This window comes from Mauremys reevesii, linkage group 10 (genome assembly GCF_016161935.1).
Source record: "Mauremys reevesii isolate NIE-2019 linkage group 10, ASM1616193v1, whole genome shotgun sequence".
NCBI classification, from domain to species: Eukaryota; Metazoa; Chordata; order Testudines; family Geoemydidae; genus Mauremys; species Mauremys reevesii.
The window spans coordinates 47,668,236-47,683,745 of NC_052632.1; the positions used below are offsets into that span (position 1 = coordinate 47,668,236).

General features: G+C 46.9%; 1 protein-coding gene across 7 annotated transcripts in view; it reads right to left on the bottom strand.

The window, feature by feature from the left end:
• Positions 1 to 15,510, bottom strand: part of CRAMP1 (cramped chromatin regulator homolog 1) — a 117,702-nt gene that overhangs the window by 44,739 nt on the left and 57,453 nt on the right. For all 7 annotated transcript variants that reach the window (XR_005585658.1, XM_039492486.1, XM_039492485.1 and 4 more), the window contains 5 exons: positions 14,302 to 14,387; positions 12,973 to 13,096; positions 11,323 to 11,404; positions 6,069 to 7,331; positions 1,697 to 1,871 (listed from right to left, as the gene is read on the bottom strand). Coding sequence is in view for 6 of the 7 variants with exons in the window: in XM_039492486.1 (XP_039348420.1) it covers positions 1,697 to 1,871; positions 6,069 to 7,331; positions 11,323 to 11,404; positions 12,973 to 13,096; positions 14,302 to 14,387 (1,730 nt within the window). In the remaining variant the exon portion in view is untranslated. The remainder of the gene's footprint in view (positions 1 to 1,696; positions 1,872 to 6,068; positions 7,332 to 11,322; positions 11,405 to 12,972; positions 13,097 to 14,301; positions 14,388 to 15,510) is intronic.

A 15,510-nucleotide genomic window follows, 5' to 3' on the forward strand; every position in this document is an offset into this window, starting at 1 on the left:
ATTACTTCATCGAGACGAGTCTCAGAGCTTCGTGCCCTAACGGCCAACCCGCCATACACTATCTTCCATAAGGACAAAGTGCAGCTTCGGCCACACCCTGCCTTCCTGCCTAAGGTAGTGTCGGCTTTCCATGTGAACCAGGACATATTCCTCCCGGTCTTCTTCCCGAAGCCGCACGCATCCCATAGGGAACAACAGCTTCACAGCCTTGACGTGCATAGGGCCCTCGCCTTTTACATAGACCGGACGAAGCCTTTCCACCGTTCGTCCCAGCTCTTTGTCGCGGTAGCAGATCGCATGAAGGGCATGCCGGTCTCTTCTCAGCGGATTTCGGTCTGGGTGACGTCATGTATCAAGACATGCTACGAGCTCGCTCAGGTTCCGGCTGGTCATCTCTCCGCTCACTCTACAAGAGCGCAAGCCTCTTCTGCCGCCTTCCTGGCCCATGTCCCCATTCAGGACATCTGTCAAGCGGCGACCTGGTAGTCAATTCACACCTTTGCTTCCCACTACGCACTGGTGCAACAGTCCAGAGACGATGCAGCCTTTGGCTCAGCAGTCTTACACTCTGCCACGTCTCACTCCGACCCCACCGCCTAGGTAAGGCTTGGGAATCACCTAACTGGAATGCATAGGAGCAATCACTCGAAGAAGAAAAGACGGTTACTCACCATTGTAACTGTTCTTTGAGATGTGTTACTCCTATCCATTCCAGACCCGCCCTCCTTCCCCACTGTCGGAGTAGCCGGCAAGAAGGAACTGAGGAGCGGACAGGTCGGCTGGGGTATATATCTAGCGCTATAGCGGCGCCACTCCAGGGGGCGCCCAGTTGACCCACCGAGTGTTGCTAGGGTAAAAATCTTCCGACGAGCGTGCACGCGGCGCGCGCACACACCCAACTGGAATGGATAGGAGCAACACATCTCGAAGAACAACAGTTACAACGGTGAGTAACCGTCTTTTATCCCCACATCCTTATGACACTGTACAATCCAACATCAGTCATTATCTCACAGAAGCAAGCTTCCCCAGGAAGACTGACTAGTGAGCGGCTTCCTTGATTGGAAAATGTTTTAAAGTCACATAATGTTAACCTACAGCATTCCCACATGTAAATTCATTACTGAGGTGGGTAGTTTGTAGGATTCAAAAAAATAAACCTGTATACGAGTAACTTGTAGTGACTCTAGATAAGTTACCAGGGATGTGTGTCTTCAACTGTCAAGAATGAATTATCATCCCTTCCCAACCAGCCACAGAAATAAAATTGCAGAACAGATCAGGTGCATTATGGGTAAGAAAGATTTTTGTCGGTTATTTTTAGTAAAAGTCAGAGGCAATAAACAAAAATGCACAGAAATCCATGACCTGTCCCTGACTTTCATTAAAAAAACTGACAAAAATGGGGCTGACAGTGGGGTGAGAGCCCAAGCCCTGCTGAGGGATGGAAGGAGGGGTGGGAGGGTCCAGCACCCACTACCCGCAGCAGCTGAGAGCTGCAGGGCCCCCCCACCCCCTGCAGCAGCTGAAGCTGAAAATGTCACAGAGGTCTCTAGAAGTCACGGAATCCATGACTTCCGTGATGTAATCTTAGCCTTAATTATGGGAAGGGTTTCCTCTGAAGGATGGAACAGTGGGGTAGTGACTTGGTGGACCAATGGTATGATCCACTGAAGTCATTCCCATGGGTGCTCACCTGAGGAGCTGGAACTAACATTGGGAGAAAAGGTCTTGTTACGAAGAGCAGATTGGTTTCGTGCACAGCCTGGACTCCTGGTGCTGATGGCAATCACCTTCCCAGGAGGAGTCAGAGATTGCTCTTCTTGAGTAGGTTTTATAGGGGATGTGGCAACAGAGTTCATCTCAGGGGTCTGAAAAACCAAGCACAATTGTTCAAAATGCTGCCAGAATATCACAATAAATTATTTAACAAATGCCCTCCCAGGAAACTTAAAAAGTCACTAAGAACTTATCCATTATAGTGGACTGATCAGCATGTTCCTGCATTTCGTTAATGAAATGCCGTATGTGTAAGGTTACCATATTTCCTTACGTTGAATATGGGACACTGGTAAAATTACTCATATTCAAACAAGTTCAACGGCAATCAATCAGAACTATGCAGTACACATGTTCAAATTAACATCAAGTTGACTAAGCCCATTAAAAAGAAATACTACATACATTAACTCAGCACTTAAAGTCGTCCTGGTTAACAATAACATTGTTTCGTTATTAGGTTGCTAGGTAAAGGTAATAATTGGAGATATACCAATCTCCTAGAACTGGAAGGGACCTTGAAAGGTCATTGAGTCCAGCCCCCTGCCTTCACTAGCAGGACCAATTTTTGCCCCAGATCCCTAAGTGGCCCCCTCAAGGATTGAACTCACAACCCTGGGTTTAGCAGGCCAATGCTCAAACCACTGAGCTATCCCTCCCCCCATTGCTGATCCATTAGAGAACATACTCGCTTAAAGTCGCACAATGTTCCATTACAAGGTTGTTTGGCTTGCCCCGCTATGCTCACCCGGCATTTCAGTCGGGGAGCGGGCAAGCCTCCAACCCTGCTCCCTGGCAGGAATGCTAGGTAGGCAGAATGGGGCAAGTCCCCGTGCCCTGACCCCACTCCCTGGATGGAACACCAGGCGGGCGGAATGGGGAAAGCCCCCACGCCCCAACCTTGCTATGCCCCTGCCTCAACCAAGCTTCACAATCATCATTGGTGAGTACTGTATTAAAATGTTTAAAATTATTTAAAATGTATACTGTATATGTATATAATGACTTTTGTCTGGTGAAATTTTTTTCCCTGGAACCTAACCTCCCCTATTTACATTTATTCTTATGGGGAAATTGGATTAGCTTAACATCGTTTCACTTAAAGTAGCATTTTTCAGGAACATAACTACAACATTAAGCAAGGAGTTACTGTAGTTGGATTCTTTTTATTTATCTTCTTATCTTTAAGGCTTTAGGGTTCACACCAAGAGGAGTGATACATATAACCCTACCCCCCACAAACACACGGGGAGAAGTCTCACACACACACTCCTGTACACCTCTCTTATATGGGTGGGATTGGGGGTGAATGACCAACCCAACCATCCCTGCCCGGCATTCTCCACCCTCCATGCCTGTCTGGGCCCCAGGATGGACGCGCCTCTCCTGGTACCACATCTTCCAAGGCAACGCACAGGGGAGGCACACAGAGTCACATGGCCCTCCTCCCCAGATTTCTGCCAGGGTTCACACTAGAATGTGGCCTGCAGCAGCCTTTCAGCACTGTGTGAGAGGGAAGGGATGGGAGTTGCTTCCAGTTGCGGGGGAGGGGAGAAGGGTTGACTTGGCCCATATCTTTGCAGAGCTCATCTCTTCTCCTTACCTCCCACAGTCCCCAGTGGCTGGAAGCAGTTTGTCCCTTATTGCCTACAAAGTGTTGAAAGGCAGCTAACACCTCCAGGCTGCTGCTGTCCACCGACATAACCCAGCTGCCTCCTATCACTCAGCTACAGCACGGGCAGGAAGGGGTTAAGCCCTAAGGATGCATTGTGCACCAGGGCCCAGAGAACCTGACTGCAGGGCTTCAGCGAACCCGGCTCAGCAGAGGGTGCCTAGGGGATGGAGCAGCCCCGCACTCCCTGTGGGTAGGACCCAAGGGGGTGGGCAGGCGAAGAGGGTGTTAAGCCCCTGCCTGGGGGCCTGCTGTGGAGCCTTCAAGGTCAGGGCACGAACAGGCTGAAAATTGCTTTCCATCACCACTTCAGAGCTTAGCTGACAAGCAGAGAGGCTTCCCCGTGCCAGCGCTGTGTGGGGCTTTGGTACATGCAGGACTCAGCTCCTCCTGGCCAGTGCCCTGGGCCGGAGGATCTTGGGCTTTCCCAGGGCACCAACGCAGCCAGAGGCAGTGGGAGAAGGAAGGAGCCTGGCAGCCAGGCTGTTGGTGAGCTGAGCACTCTGACCAGGAGCTGGTTCTCCGTGCAGTGCTGGGAGTGGGATGCACTCTGCCTGGGACAATATGGAGGACAAGTGGGGCTGGGGAAGGGATGTGAAGGGGCACAGCAGGGAGAGGACAGTGAGAAGGGGAGTACGTAAAGGTAGGGGGGTGGGCAGCAGAGGTGATACATAGCGGCCGCCGCCTGGTGCCTGCCTGCACTTACCAGTCACCGCAGCTCGCAGTGCGCAGCCAGTGTCAGCTGGAAACAGGACGGGGGTGGCAGGGCCCTGTTGGCCAAGAGACAGCATGCAACAGGGGGCTGTGCTGACGGAGCAGCAGGGGGAGCGGCTGGCCCCGTGCACTGTAGTTTCGCCACCAGCCTTGCACACCCACCCCCATCCTGGACAACTGGACCCTCCCACTCACCGCTGGTGGATGGGCAGCTGGCGAGAAGAGATCTGGCCAGCAGCAGGACCCGCCATTACTGATGGGGGGAGACAGAAAATACAGGACATTTTGCCCATTTTTAAGAAAAAGTCAGGACACCTGCAGGAGGGCTTAAATCTTTAAAAACGGGACATCCGGTCACCCTACATATGTGAAACTTTATTATTTTGTTAGAATCAAGTTGGCATTTAATAGGCCTTATACTGCCAGTGGTTTGGGATCTTATCAGAAAAAGCCATAATGGAGGGAGGATTAAGACTTTAAGCTACAATAAGGTCTGCTTTTAGGTTCAGTAGCAAAACTGACAACTATCACATACTCAATAAAAACCATCCAGTCAGGGCCGGCTCCAGGCACCAGCAAAAGAAGCAGGTGCTTGGGGCGGCTGACGGAAAGGGGCGGCACGTCCGGGTCTTCGGTGGCAATTCGGCAGCGGGTCCCTCAGTCCCTCTTTGAGCTGCCGCCAAAGTACCGCCAAAAAGGGAGAGAGGGAGTGAAGGACCCGCTGCCGATCGACTTTATTATTTTTTCTCTCTCCACTTCGCCGCTTGGGGCGGCAAAAAAGCTGGAGCCGGCCCTGCATCCAGTTGCTTTCTTTTGTTGCAAAGATATGTGGACAACAAAGTCTGGTTGTAAAATGAGCTATTCTGACTTCGCATCAAAGGTGATCTGTTCTGAAATGCTGCCATTTTCCTGTTTCAGATTATATCATAGCATTTAAAGTCAGAGCCACATGGTGAGGCTCTTTGCTAATGTTCCAGGCATACACAGTTAATTTCACTACAAAAGTTGTTTATGATGTTTTCTAACAAAGGCTGTCTTTTAAAAGAATCTGTATGTAACCACAGGCATAAAATTATCTCCCACACTTAATTGCAATGCAATTTGCTACAGTTTGTTTTATGCTGATAATCTTCATTTAAAGAAAAGAATCACAGCACGGTTAGCCATTCTGGCTTAGTTAGAATCATTAGAATATCAGGGTTGGAAGGGACCTCAGGAGGTTATCTAGTCCAACCCCCTGCTCAAAGCAGGACCAATCCCCAGACAATTTTTTGCCCCAGATCCCTACATAGCCCCCTCAAGGATTGAGCTAACAACCCTGGGTTTAGCAGGCCAATGCTCAAACCACTGAACTATCCTTCCCCCCGGGTTACATACAGTCTTGTGAAAAGAGTCAATCAATGCATCTTTTGTTAAAACAGATTTTTATCTTTCACCTCAACAGCATGGATTATCCAGACAGGCAATGCTGAATTACAGTCTGAATCAGTGATGGCTCAGCTGCCCCTGGAATTCACATCTAACCTGCTATTATTAAGAAGCTATTTCCAGGGCACACCTGGAGACATTGCAGCAAGAGAGTAACCTCTGATCACATGCTTCATGTGGCAGAAAGATCAGGCACAGCTGACAAAACTGATCTCCAGCGGAACTCGAGTAGCCTTAATCATAACAGCTACTGAAGCTGAAGACACATGGAATATTCTGTTAAAAGTTAAAATGGGATAAAAACTAGGAGGTGCAGCAAATAGTGGAAGGAGTCTAACTCTTCTGCAAGCTGCCTGGGATGGTTTTCAGATAAAAATCTCTAAAGGTCTCCATAGGGCTTACCATGGAAACAGGAACAAGCAATTGTCTCCAAAAATCAAGTGTCATGCATAGGACATCAGAGCTAGTTACTTACTGGTTTGGGGTTGACTTCAGTGGAGATGAGTTTTAAGAGGCAGTTGAGGAGTCTTTGCTTGTGAAAGATGGAAGATGTGGGGACAGCACTGGGTTCGGATGTTTCCTCCCTGGAATCCTGGGTTTCTGGCCCTAACACAGCTAGCCAGTCATATTCCAGCTGCAGCTTGTTTGGCTTGCCCATCATGAGGTAAACCTCAGCCAACGTAAGGCTCTCAGAGTTTCGTAGACTCCATCCCTCCTCTCTGATTTGTTGAGCAAGTCGGCTTGGGTCATCCTTGAGAGGCTTTGCAGAAGGTTGTCCCTGAGTTGAATGCAGAAATGAAGAGCTCAGCTTCTCTTGAGTCTCCTCCACTACTGCATCTTGTAAACCCTTAGTAAAAGCATCAGGCTGTGGTCCCTGGCTGTGGCTAGCTTGAGTTTCAGATCTGGATAGGCCACTGCCAGGCGATGCTATCCCACCTCTTGCCATCTGTGCAGAACAGGGATCAGCTGCCTCTGTACTCTCAGCTGGAAGAGCCACAGGAGAGACACTCCCAGCTGAGGGACAAGGATCTTTCCCTTGCAGTTTGTCTGTGCAAAAACATTTCTCTGGGACAATCAGATCATGACAGGACTTCATATACCGAGGGAATGGATCGAGCAGAGAGAGTTCCTCCAGGTCAGGGATCTTGCTGCAAACACAAGCTGTGTTGCATGATGGCAGCTTGGTTGCTTGGTCACTGGCCAGGGCCTCCTCACTCTCGGTGCAGAAAGCCACGAGGATCGGCTTCTCCAGACTCCCTCCAGGGTCCTGAAGTCCAGAAGGTGGTTTTTCGAGAGTTTGTTTGATGCTGAGATCAGGGGGTCCTTCTGTCAGGCCACTCTCTGGGGAGACATCTCCAGGGCTTGCAGAGACTTCCGCTATGGGCTGAGAGGTTCTGCCTGGCTCTATAGTGCTCTCTGTCCTTCCGCCACTCTTACCCTCTGATCCCCGAGGGTACTTCAGCTGCCCTCTGGCTGTCCCCTGACCACTCTGTATTCCCAAGATTTGGGCAGGAGGCAATAAGTGAGAGTCCTTTGTGTTCTGTTTGCATTTGCCAGTTTCCTGCCAATGCACTGTGCAGAAAGCCTTGGAGTGGACTACTCTGGCCACCTCAGGGAGAGGGATGAGAGTACAGTTCTCTCCTGGGAAGAGATGAAGCATCACTTTCTCCTCTGAGAGGTTGCCTCTTGCTTCTGAATCTCTGGAGTCCTGAAGCTGCCGTTCCTCTAGCGTTTGACGCTAAATATACTTTGTCAAAGATTACAACCATCTTACATTATGCAGATTAGCTGCAGCATCAGCCACAGATACCCCTAAAAAGAACATCTGGCTGCCCAATTTGTAGATTAAGAGATTAATAAGCAGCTCTCCATTCAGGATAGATGTATATGTTCTGTAATCAGGAATTATGCCTTTACATGTTGAGAAGGAAATATACCCAATATCACAATTTTTCCATGAACAGCAAGCTGATCCTACATTCTAGGACAAGGTCACTGGCCTCAGCTTCACTTACAGATTTATAGTTTAAGGTCAGAAGGGACAAATCTGATTTAGTCTGACCTTGATAACACAGACTATAGGATTTACCTGAATTAATTCCTGCTTGAATTAGAGCACATCTTGTAGAAAAACATCCAACCTTGATTTAAAAATTGCCAGTGATTGAGAACCCATTGGATCTTGTTATACCCTTGTCCGTTAGACTGAAGAGCCATCTATCATCAAATTTCTGTTCTTCATATAGGTAGTTACAGACTGATCAAATCAACCCTTAACCTTCTCTTTGATAAGTAAAATATATTGGGCTCCTTAACTATCACTATAAGGCATGTTTTTCCAATCCTTTAATCATTCTTGTGGCTCTTCTCTGAACCCTCCCCGATTTACCAACACTCTTGTGCAGCAGACTAGAAATTCCATGGCAACTTTGTTTAAATTAAAAAGGGAAGTTTTCACTGATTTTGGTATAAAAATGGACTACAAAGTCAGTACAGTAGCCCCATGTTATATATTTTCACCATGGTATCTGTCTCCACATGTAAGGTGCTAATCTGCAGCTGCTGCAAGGCTTACGAGTTAAAGACTTTGAACTGGGAGATTGGTCCCAGGCTAAGAAAGAAATTCTGCCTGTGTAATAAGAACTGAAAACTGCCTGAAACATCCAGTGGGGTGGAAAAATGGCTTGATTCAAATCTTGCTTAGTCCATAGAATTTAGACTGCAATTTTATTTTTATTTCTTATGTAACTAACTTTGAGCTCTATGCCTGCTACTTAAAATCTATTTTTCTATAGTTACTAAATTTATGTGTTTGAAGTGCTTGGGAAATCTCAGCTCAGGTTAACAAGGGTTGTTGCATGTCCACCACCCTTTGTTGGAGTGGCAAACTAATTAATGAGCTTGCACTGTTCAAGGGAGTCTTGAGCAGTGTAAGACAGCTTGGTAATTCATGACCTTGAACTGCAATGTCACTGATACATACGCCTTCCATCCAAAGACAGCTAGCCTTTTCCAATCTCAATCATATGGGGTTGACTTGGGGTGATGTTGCCTGCTGCATACATTAACTGGATCTACAATGATTGAATTGGGTTGAGGATTTGAAACAAAGTCTGCCTCTTTGGGAGGAACATAATATTTTTTGTTGGCTCTCTTGCAGGTTGGGGCCATGGAGGCTGGTGTCTGCCAGATTACTTTAGCAGGAGCCAAAAGTACCTCATTAATTGGGAGAGCAATTCTGGAGGAGGAAGTGTGCAGAATATCCACCAGCTTGTGATGTGTATCTGCTACCTCATGTAGGGGAATTTGCACCTCATCCACCACCCACTTAGTAAGATCTTGAAAATTCTTAAAATCATCAGCTAGTGATGGAGGGGAGACATCACAGCCTCATCTGGTGAAGATGAGAAGTTTGCTGGAGAGGCAGCCTCCCTTTCGAGCCTTTCCTCCTGTCCTTCAAAAGTTTCCAACTCCTCCAGTTCAGGGGCTCTGGATAGCAAAGGTATCAGAAACCATCCGGCTGACTCTCACTGGGAGACATTGGACACCCATGAAGAATCCCAATATGGCCACTGGGGATGCCCAAGGAGGCCTGTACCAAAATTACAGGTTGGCATGAGGCTGAGGAGGACCCTAGTACTGTGACGGTGTGCCATAGTGAGAGAACAGAGAAATAACATCCTCTTGGTCACTGGCAGACTCATTACTGTGTAAAGGTGTGGGGGAGGGATAGCTCAGTGGTTTGAGCATTGGCCCACTAAACCCAGGGTTGTGAGTTCAATCCTTGAGGGGGCAACTTAGGGATCTGGGGCAAAAATCAGTACTTGGTCCTGCTAGTGACGACAGAGGGCTGGACTCGATGACCCTTCGGGGTCCCTTCCAGTTCTAGGAGATACGTATATCTGACTAGGGTGTTGGCAGTAAATGGTGAGGTGCTATGGGTGATTCCAGGCACAAATATCTGCTTTGTACCAGGGTCCTGGTACCAAGTAATGGGGATTGCGGTTCTTCTGTGACCTCCAGGTCTCTAGGGTACCAGAACTCTTGTGGTACTGTTGACTCACTTGGTACTGTGTAGGAGTGTCGGTGATATGTTGTCAGTACCGATGGTTGCCTATGTGCAGAATACTCTAGGGATGGGACTTTTGCCACACTCGGTACTGGTGCTTTACTCAGTGCTACTCACTTAGAAGCAGTGCAGACTTTTTTCTTCTTCTTAGGGGGTGGTATGCTGCCCCAGAGCTTGAGCCCCGGCATCTCTAGGTGGTGTGGCTAATCTCATAGCAGATGCACCCTGATGCTTATAGGTACTGCAGTTCACAGCCACTGGTACTGAGGTGGCTGAATGCACTGGTGAACCCCTCCGGCTGGCCAAAGACTCTGCTTTGGGGCTTGGAGCTCTTTTTCTCATGCTTTAATGGGGGGAAATCTGCTGATTTTTAACACAATTCTACCCCCTTGGAAGTTGAAGGTTCCAGGGACAATCTGTCCTGGGGAAGGTCTGGCACCTGAAATTCACTCTCCATCAGGAGGAGTTTTAACTTCAGCTCCTTTTTTTTTTCCCCTCCTCAAAATCTCACCTTGAGCTGCTGACAGAGGATGCACTTTTATGGGATGTGCGATTTTTCTGACACTTTAAACAGTAAGAGTGCCCATATGTTACTAGGATTGCTTCCTTGCAGGAGAGAAACCTCTTGAAACTGGGGGAGCCGGGCATGCCCCAGGGGGGTGGGTCTATCACCCTGAAAAAGTGAGGAATGCAGAAGAAAGTTGGTTCCTCTTCTCCCTCCCTCCCCCCCCCCTTTTTTTTTTTTTAAAATGGAGAGGTTAGAAAGTTTAAACTATTAAACGCCCTGGGAGGGGGGAATACCCCGAGAAAAGGCGGGAAACATGAAATAAACGTGTGTTTTTTTTTAAATCTCAATGGAGTAAACAGAAACTGTAGCTATTAAGGGAAACAAAAGGACTAAAACTACTACTACTTATGCTTATGACACAGAGAAAGAAGAGACAACTGCTCAACTCTGAGACCAAAGGCAGTCGAGAAGGAACTGGGGGCAGTTTGCCTGCACAGTGCTAGATAGACTTGAGGCAGACCACGAAGGAGGAAGAACGCATGTGCGGGCTGAACAGATACTGCTACCTAAAAATCTCTGATTAGGGGCTCAGACACACCTACAGTGGAGCACCCATAGGGACACTACTCGAAAAAGAATATACAGATATGCCACAAGCAGCAGCAGTTCCATCCTACTGTCCAACTAACAGTCTCACAAGACCATGATTAAGGAATATCTCTAAGAGCAAGGTGCTAGATCAGTCCTCCTTGGCCTCTTTGCTGAGGCAGCCAACCCAAGGGCCAATCATCATGATGGATTTTGTAATGTGAACATCCATCTATGAGCAATTGGACTGAGCCCACTGGGGAAAAAAAATAAAAAAAATAAAAAAAATGATGAGCTTCATTTGAAATCAAATATATTTTTCCAGAGAATTCAGGATAGAAGAGCTGAAGAAAAGGGAGAATGCTTCTAGATTCCCTGCTAGAGAGTTATTCACTTCACCGGCTGAGATATTGGCATCTTACCTTTAGTAAACAGGGGACTGGTGTTCCTTTAATAGAGATTTGTGTGAGAGAGAAAACAGTGAGGTTAGAATAGCGAGGGAATTGCCCTGAACATGGTACACAAAGCAGACTAACTGTTTTGCTCTAAACAGGAAAAGGATACAATGCGCATTTCCTGGAGAGCCCACTTCTGTTTCAGGAACTCAATGAGGCTGGAGACCTTCCGATGTAACTCCACTATCATTCTGCACAGAAGATAAACAATGCAAGAGAACTGAGAACTCAGTCAGCAGAAACTCAAAGCACAATCTGCCCCCAAAACAGAATCAAGGAGAGAAATTGGACTGGCACAGTGTAAACTAGGAGAAGAGACTGCAGCAATGTACACACTATGCAGAGTTATACATGCACCTACCCTGTCTTACTGTAACCCCCATGAGAAACAGGAGGTAGTTATAATGCACAACATTAACATGAAGGTAACTCATGATTTGTGAGTAACCTCAAAATTCTCTCAGATATATATTGCAGAGGTGACTTGGGCTCTCAGTTTCTCCTGGAGGAAAGAGAAGAGGAGGGGAACGTTAGCTATGACTCTTAGCAAGTAGAACACGAAACTACAATACCAAGGGTGGTAAGGAAGATAAAATTGGGATAAAATGTTTGTTTTCTCCCCTTGTCCTCAAAACGTCTGGCCTCTATCACATGGTAGGAGGATAAATCCTACCCTAAAATACTAACTCTCCCCCCACCACCACCTTATGGCATTTGGTTATTATTTCTGAATTCTTCATTGAGGAAATGAAAGTTACACTGACCAAGGTCCAGGACTTGTTATACTCAGTCCTGGACTAGTGCTAAGAAAGTGCTGGACAGCGTTAGAGTGATATCATGAACTCCCAAAAGAATGTTGTATATCTCTGGAAATCTAGAAATCTTTGCTTTTCATCAGTATGTAGCAATTGCCATGTCCAGAATCATTTCAACTGCTATTTTGCTTCGTCCTCCCTCTCAATACACTAAATCCAATACATCTTAACTAGAGCTAGTGCCACAAGCCATTGATCCACCTGGATCCCCTCAACACTTGTTGATTCTTTGTGTCATCTATGCTATCTAACTTCAGTAGTTCAGGAGAGAAACTGGTAAAGTCATATGTGAACCAAAATAAGAAGATTTAAAGCAGAACGGTAATCAGAATGAAATTTAAAGTCTGATATCACATGACCCACTAGAGAGGTGGTTCTCAACCAGGGGTATGTATACCCCTGGGGATACGCAGAGGTCTTCCAGGGGGTACATCAATTCATCTAGATATTTGTCTTATTTTACAACAGGCTACATAAAAAGCACTAGCAAAATCAGTACAAACTAAAATTTCATACAGACAAAATGAGAAAGTAAGCAATTTTTCAGTAATAGTGTGTTGTGACACTTGTATTTCTATGTCTGATTTTATAAGCAAGTAGTTAAGTGTGGTGAGACTTGGGGATACACAAGACAAATCAGACTCCAGAAAGGGCACAGTAGTCTGGAAAGGTTGAGAACCACTGCACTAGAGTCAAGCATTTTGTCAGAGAAGCACAAATGCTTTCAGGATCAGCAAATTTAAACATGCTGGTCCTGGACTGGTGATTAGAAAGTATTTTGATTTAACTCTTTGCAATCCTATTTGCAGACAGAATGCCAATGGCACCAGGAGAGGACAAATCCTCAAATGAGAGGCAATGAAGTTGGACAGGTGCCCTGTACCACACCTGTGCATTTCCTCCCTTCATTCTCAACATATAAGATCCATCTTGCCCTTGGTTACCTGAGCCGTGGGTTCTGGGCAAGGCTCTGCACCCGAGCCCATGCATGATTATTTCGTGGCTGTAACTCCACAGGGACCCTCAGAGGAAGACGTACTGGCTTCTGATCCTCCTCATCACTAATGCCTAAAGGAAGAAGGAGAGCAAAACAATGGGTCAAAGCAGACAGGTGTTCCTGACACATGCAACTCAGTCAGAAATGGAGATAAATGTTCAGTCAGATGAACTAAAAATTGAAAGTGGGGAAAACATCATTAGAGCATTTGGGCAGTAAAAATTCACCAGTGGAGCCTACTTCCTCAGATTACCTCCAGTTCTGATGCACCAATGTTATCTTTGGACACTGCAATTGCACTACAGCGGACAGTTGATTAAGCAGTGCTATGTCAAAACACAGATGGCTAGGAACTGACAAGTGTAATTGTTCAGATCTTTAAATTGCATTTAACATTGCTCGCTGATGAAAGCGTGCTTTGTATTGAGGTGGAAAGAGTAAAGAAGACCTGAAATGTTCAATGCTAAGCAACATACAGCTGTTCATTTGCTGGCACTAGGATGAAGACAGCCATCCACAAGTACAGAATTGAGTAAAGGTCTGCTTGTGCCTAATTTTTAAGCCTGAACTGGTTTTGAACTGGACCCAAGCCCACCCGACCCAACTGTAAGAGAGTCATTAACTGACCCTTCCCCCAACCTGAGTCAGTGCCGACGCCTCCTGCCTGTGGGGTCAACACGTTGGCAGCTGCATGCAGTGACTGCATGTCCTACTCCTATCAGCCACCATGCCCACTGTGCTGCGCGCACACTGCAGAGTGAGAGGCACTGCAACTCCTTGGCGCACACGCTCTACAGCACACCTAGTACAGTGAGGTGGTGGCAGCTGGCAAGAGCAGGACATGCAAGCCACTGCACTGACCCCATGGGCAACCTGACCCTGAGTAGGTCGGGTTGTTTTCTGACCCGACTAAAACCTGGCACGTAGTCTGGTCCTGTCAGGTTCAAGTCGGATTGCAGGGCTCTAAGCCCGAGATGCAAAGCAAAAAGGATTTTCTCCAACGTAGCAACTTCTTTTCCAATTTCTCTATTTGCATGGTACTTTAGCAGCCAGCATCAGATCTCAAGTTCTACAGAAGTGGATTTTTCTCAAAGCTGTATCACTGGTGATGCAAATGAATGGGGCAACTAGAGAACAGGAACATCCAGTGCCCCAAAAGAACCTGAGATAGCATGAATTCCCTTGCCAGAGAGGCATACACCAAAAAATCCCTACTGCCACTCACGCTCTCCTGATCATCTGTTACAACTTTCCCATTTCAGCTTCTCTTACGTACCATCTGGGTCACAAAGTTTCTTCAGTGCCCTGCACATTGGAGCTTTGATCCGAAGGTTTCTCCCTTTGTAGCGAACAGTCGTGGCCCTAAGTATATTTGAAAGAGAAATATTTATAGGCACTATGACTAAAGCAACATATACATAGTTCAGTGAAAAAGTTGGATACAAAGAATCCTACATGACTGGGCAGGAATGCAAGGGGTTGCTGGGCAGGAATCCAGATTTACAGGGGCATGTTGAGGCCTTTGCCATCTTTTAGGCTCCTGAAAATGAAACAGAAGTGACTCTTGTACCTCTGCACTGCTAGACTCACAGGAAGCACTATACAAGAGGCTGCCCATTGAATAAGAGACCCTATATGAAAAACAGGCTTGAATTCTTTGTCACCTTGGCAGGAGGAGATGATCCTCAAAGCCAGCCTTTTCATTTTGGGGTGGCCATAAAAGACCATTGTTTTGTCTTACTTTCCCCCCACGATTGCACCACAGGGCCTGTCTGAAGATTCCGAAGGGTCTTTAGATTTGAGAGCATGCAAAGAATCCTCTCAAAGGCCATCACCGAGCTTCCCTCTAGCCGAAATGAAGCCCAGCTGTTTGTGCTGGGGTCTGTGTGTACTAAACATTTACAGTATGGTTAGACTTCTTTTGGCTCCAACACCACATCAATAATCATAAGTCTCCTGAGAAGATAATTTTTGTTTTCCTTATGGGAAAAGTATTACTTTTAAACCTCTTTCCCCACCTCCACCCCCCTTAGACTATCCTTCTCTCTAGTTACAGGCCCATGATGCAGGGGCTGACAGCCCTGAGCTGCTGATGGTGGTAACCAGAAGGGGAATCTAGACTGTGCAGAGGAGATCCTGCAGAGTGTGAGAGGAAGCAAAGGAGTGCTGGAGGCTGCCCCTACAGCAGGGCCACTTTCTTTGTTTGATGGAGGGAAGAAAGATGGACTGGTAACGGGTTTCTAACCTAGGCTGCTAAGTGGGGAAGCTGCTAACAGGGGTGCTGTGGAAACTAAGCAGGCCAGGGGAGATGCAACAGGTCAATTAACGAAGTAGGCCGAGATGTGTGAACCATTAAGCTGTGGGTGTCAGCAGATTCAGAAACTCCCAGAGCTGTCAGAGTAGATTTTAATTTGCACTGAGCTGTCAGAAGCAAGGAGAGCTCTTTTGTACTGGCATCATTTGATGAACTTTTGTGATACACAAG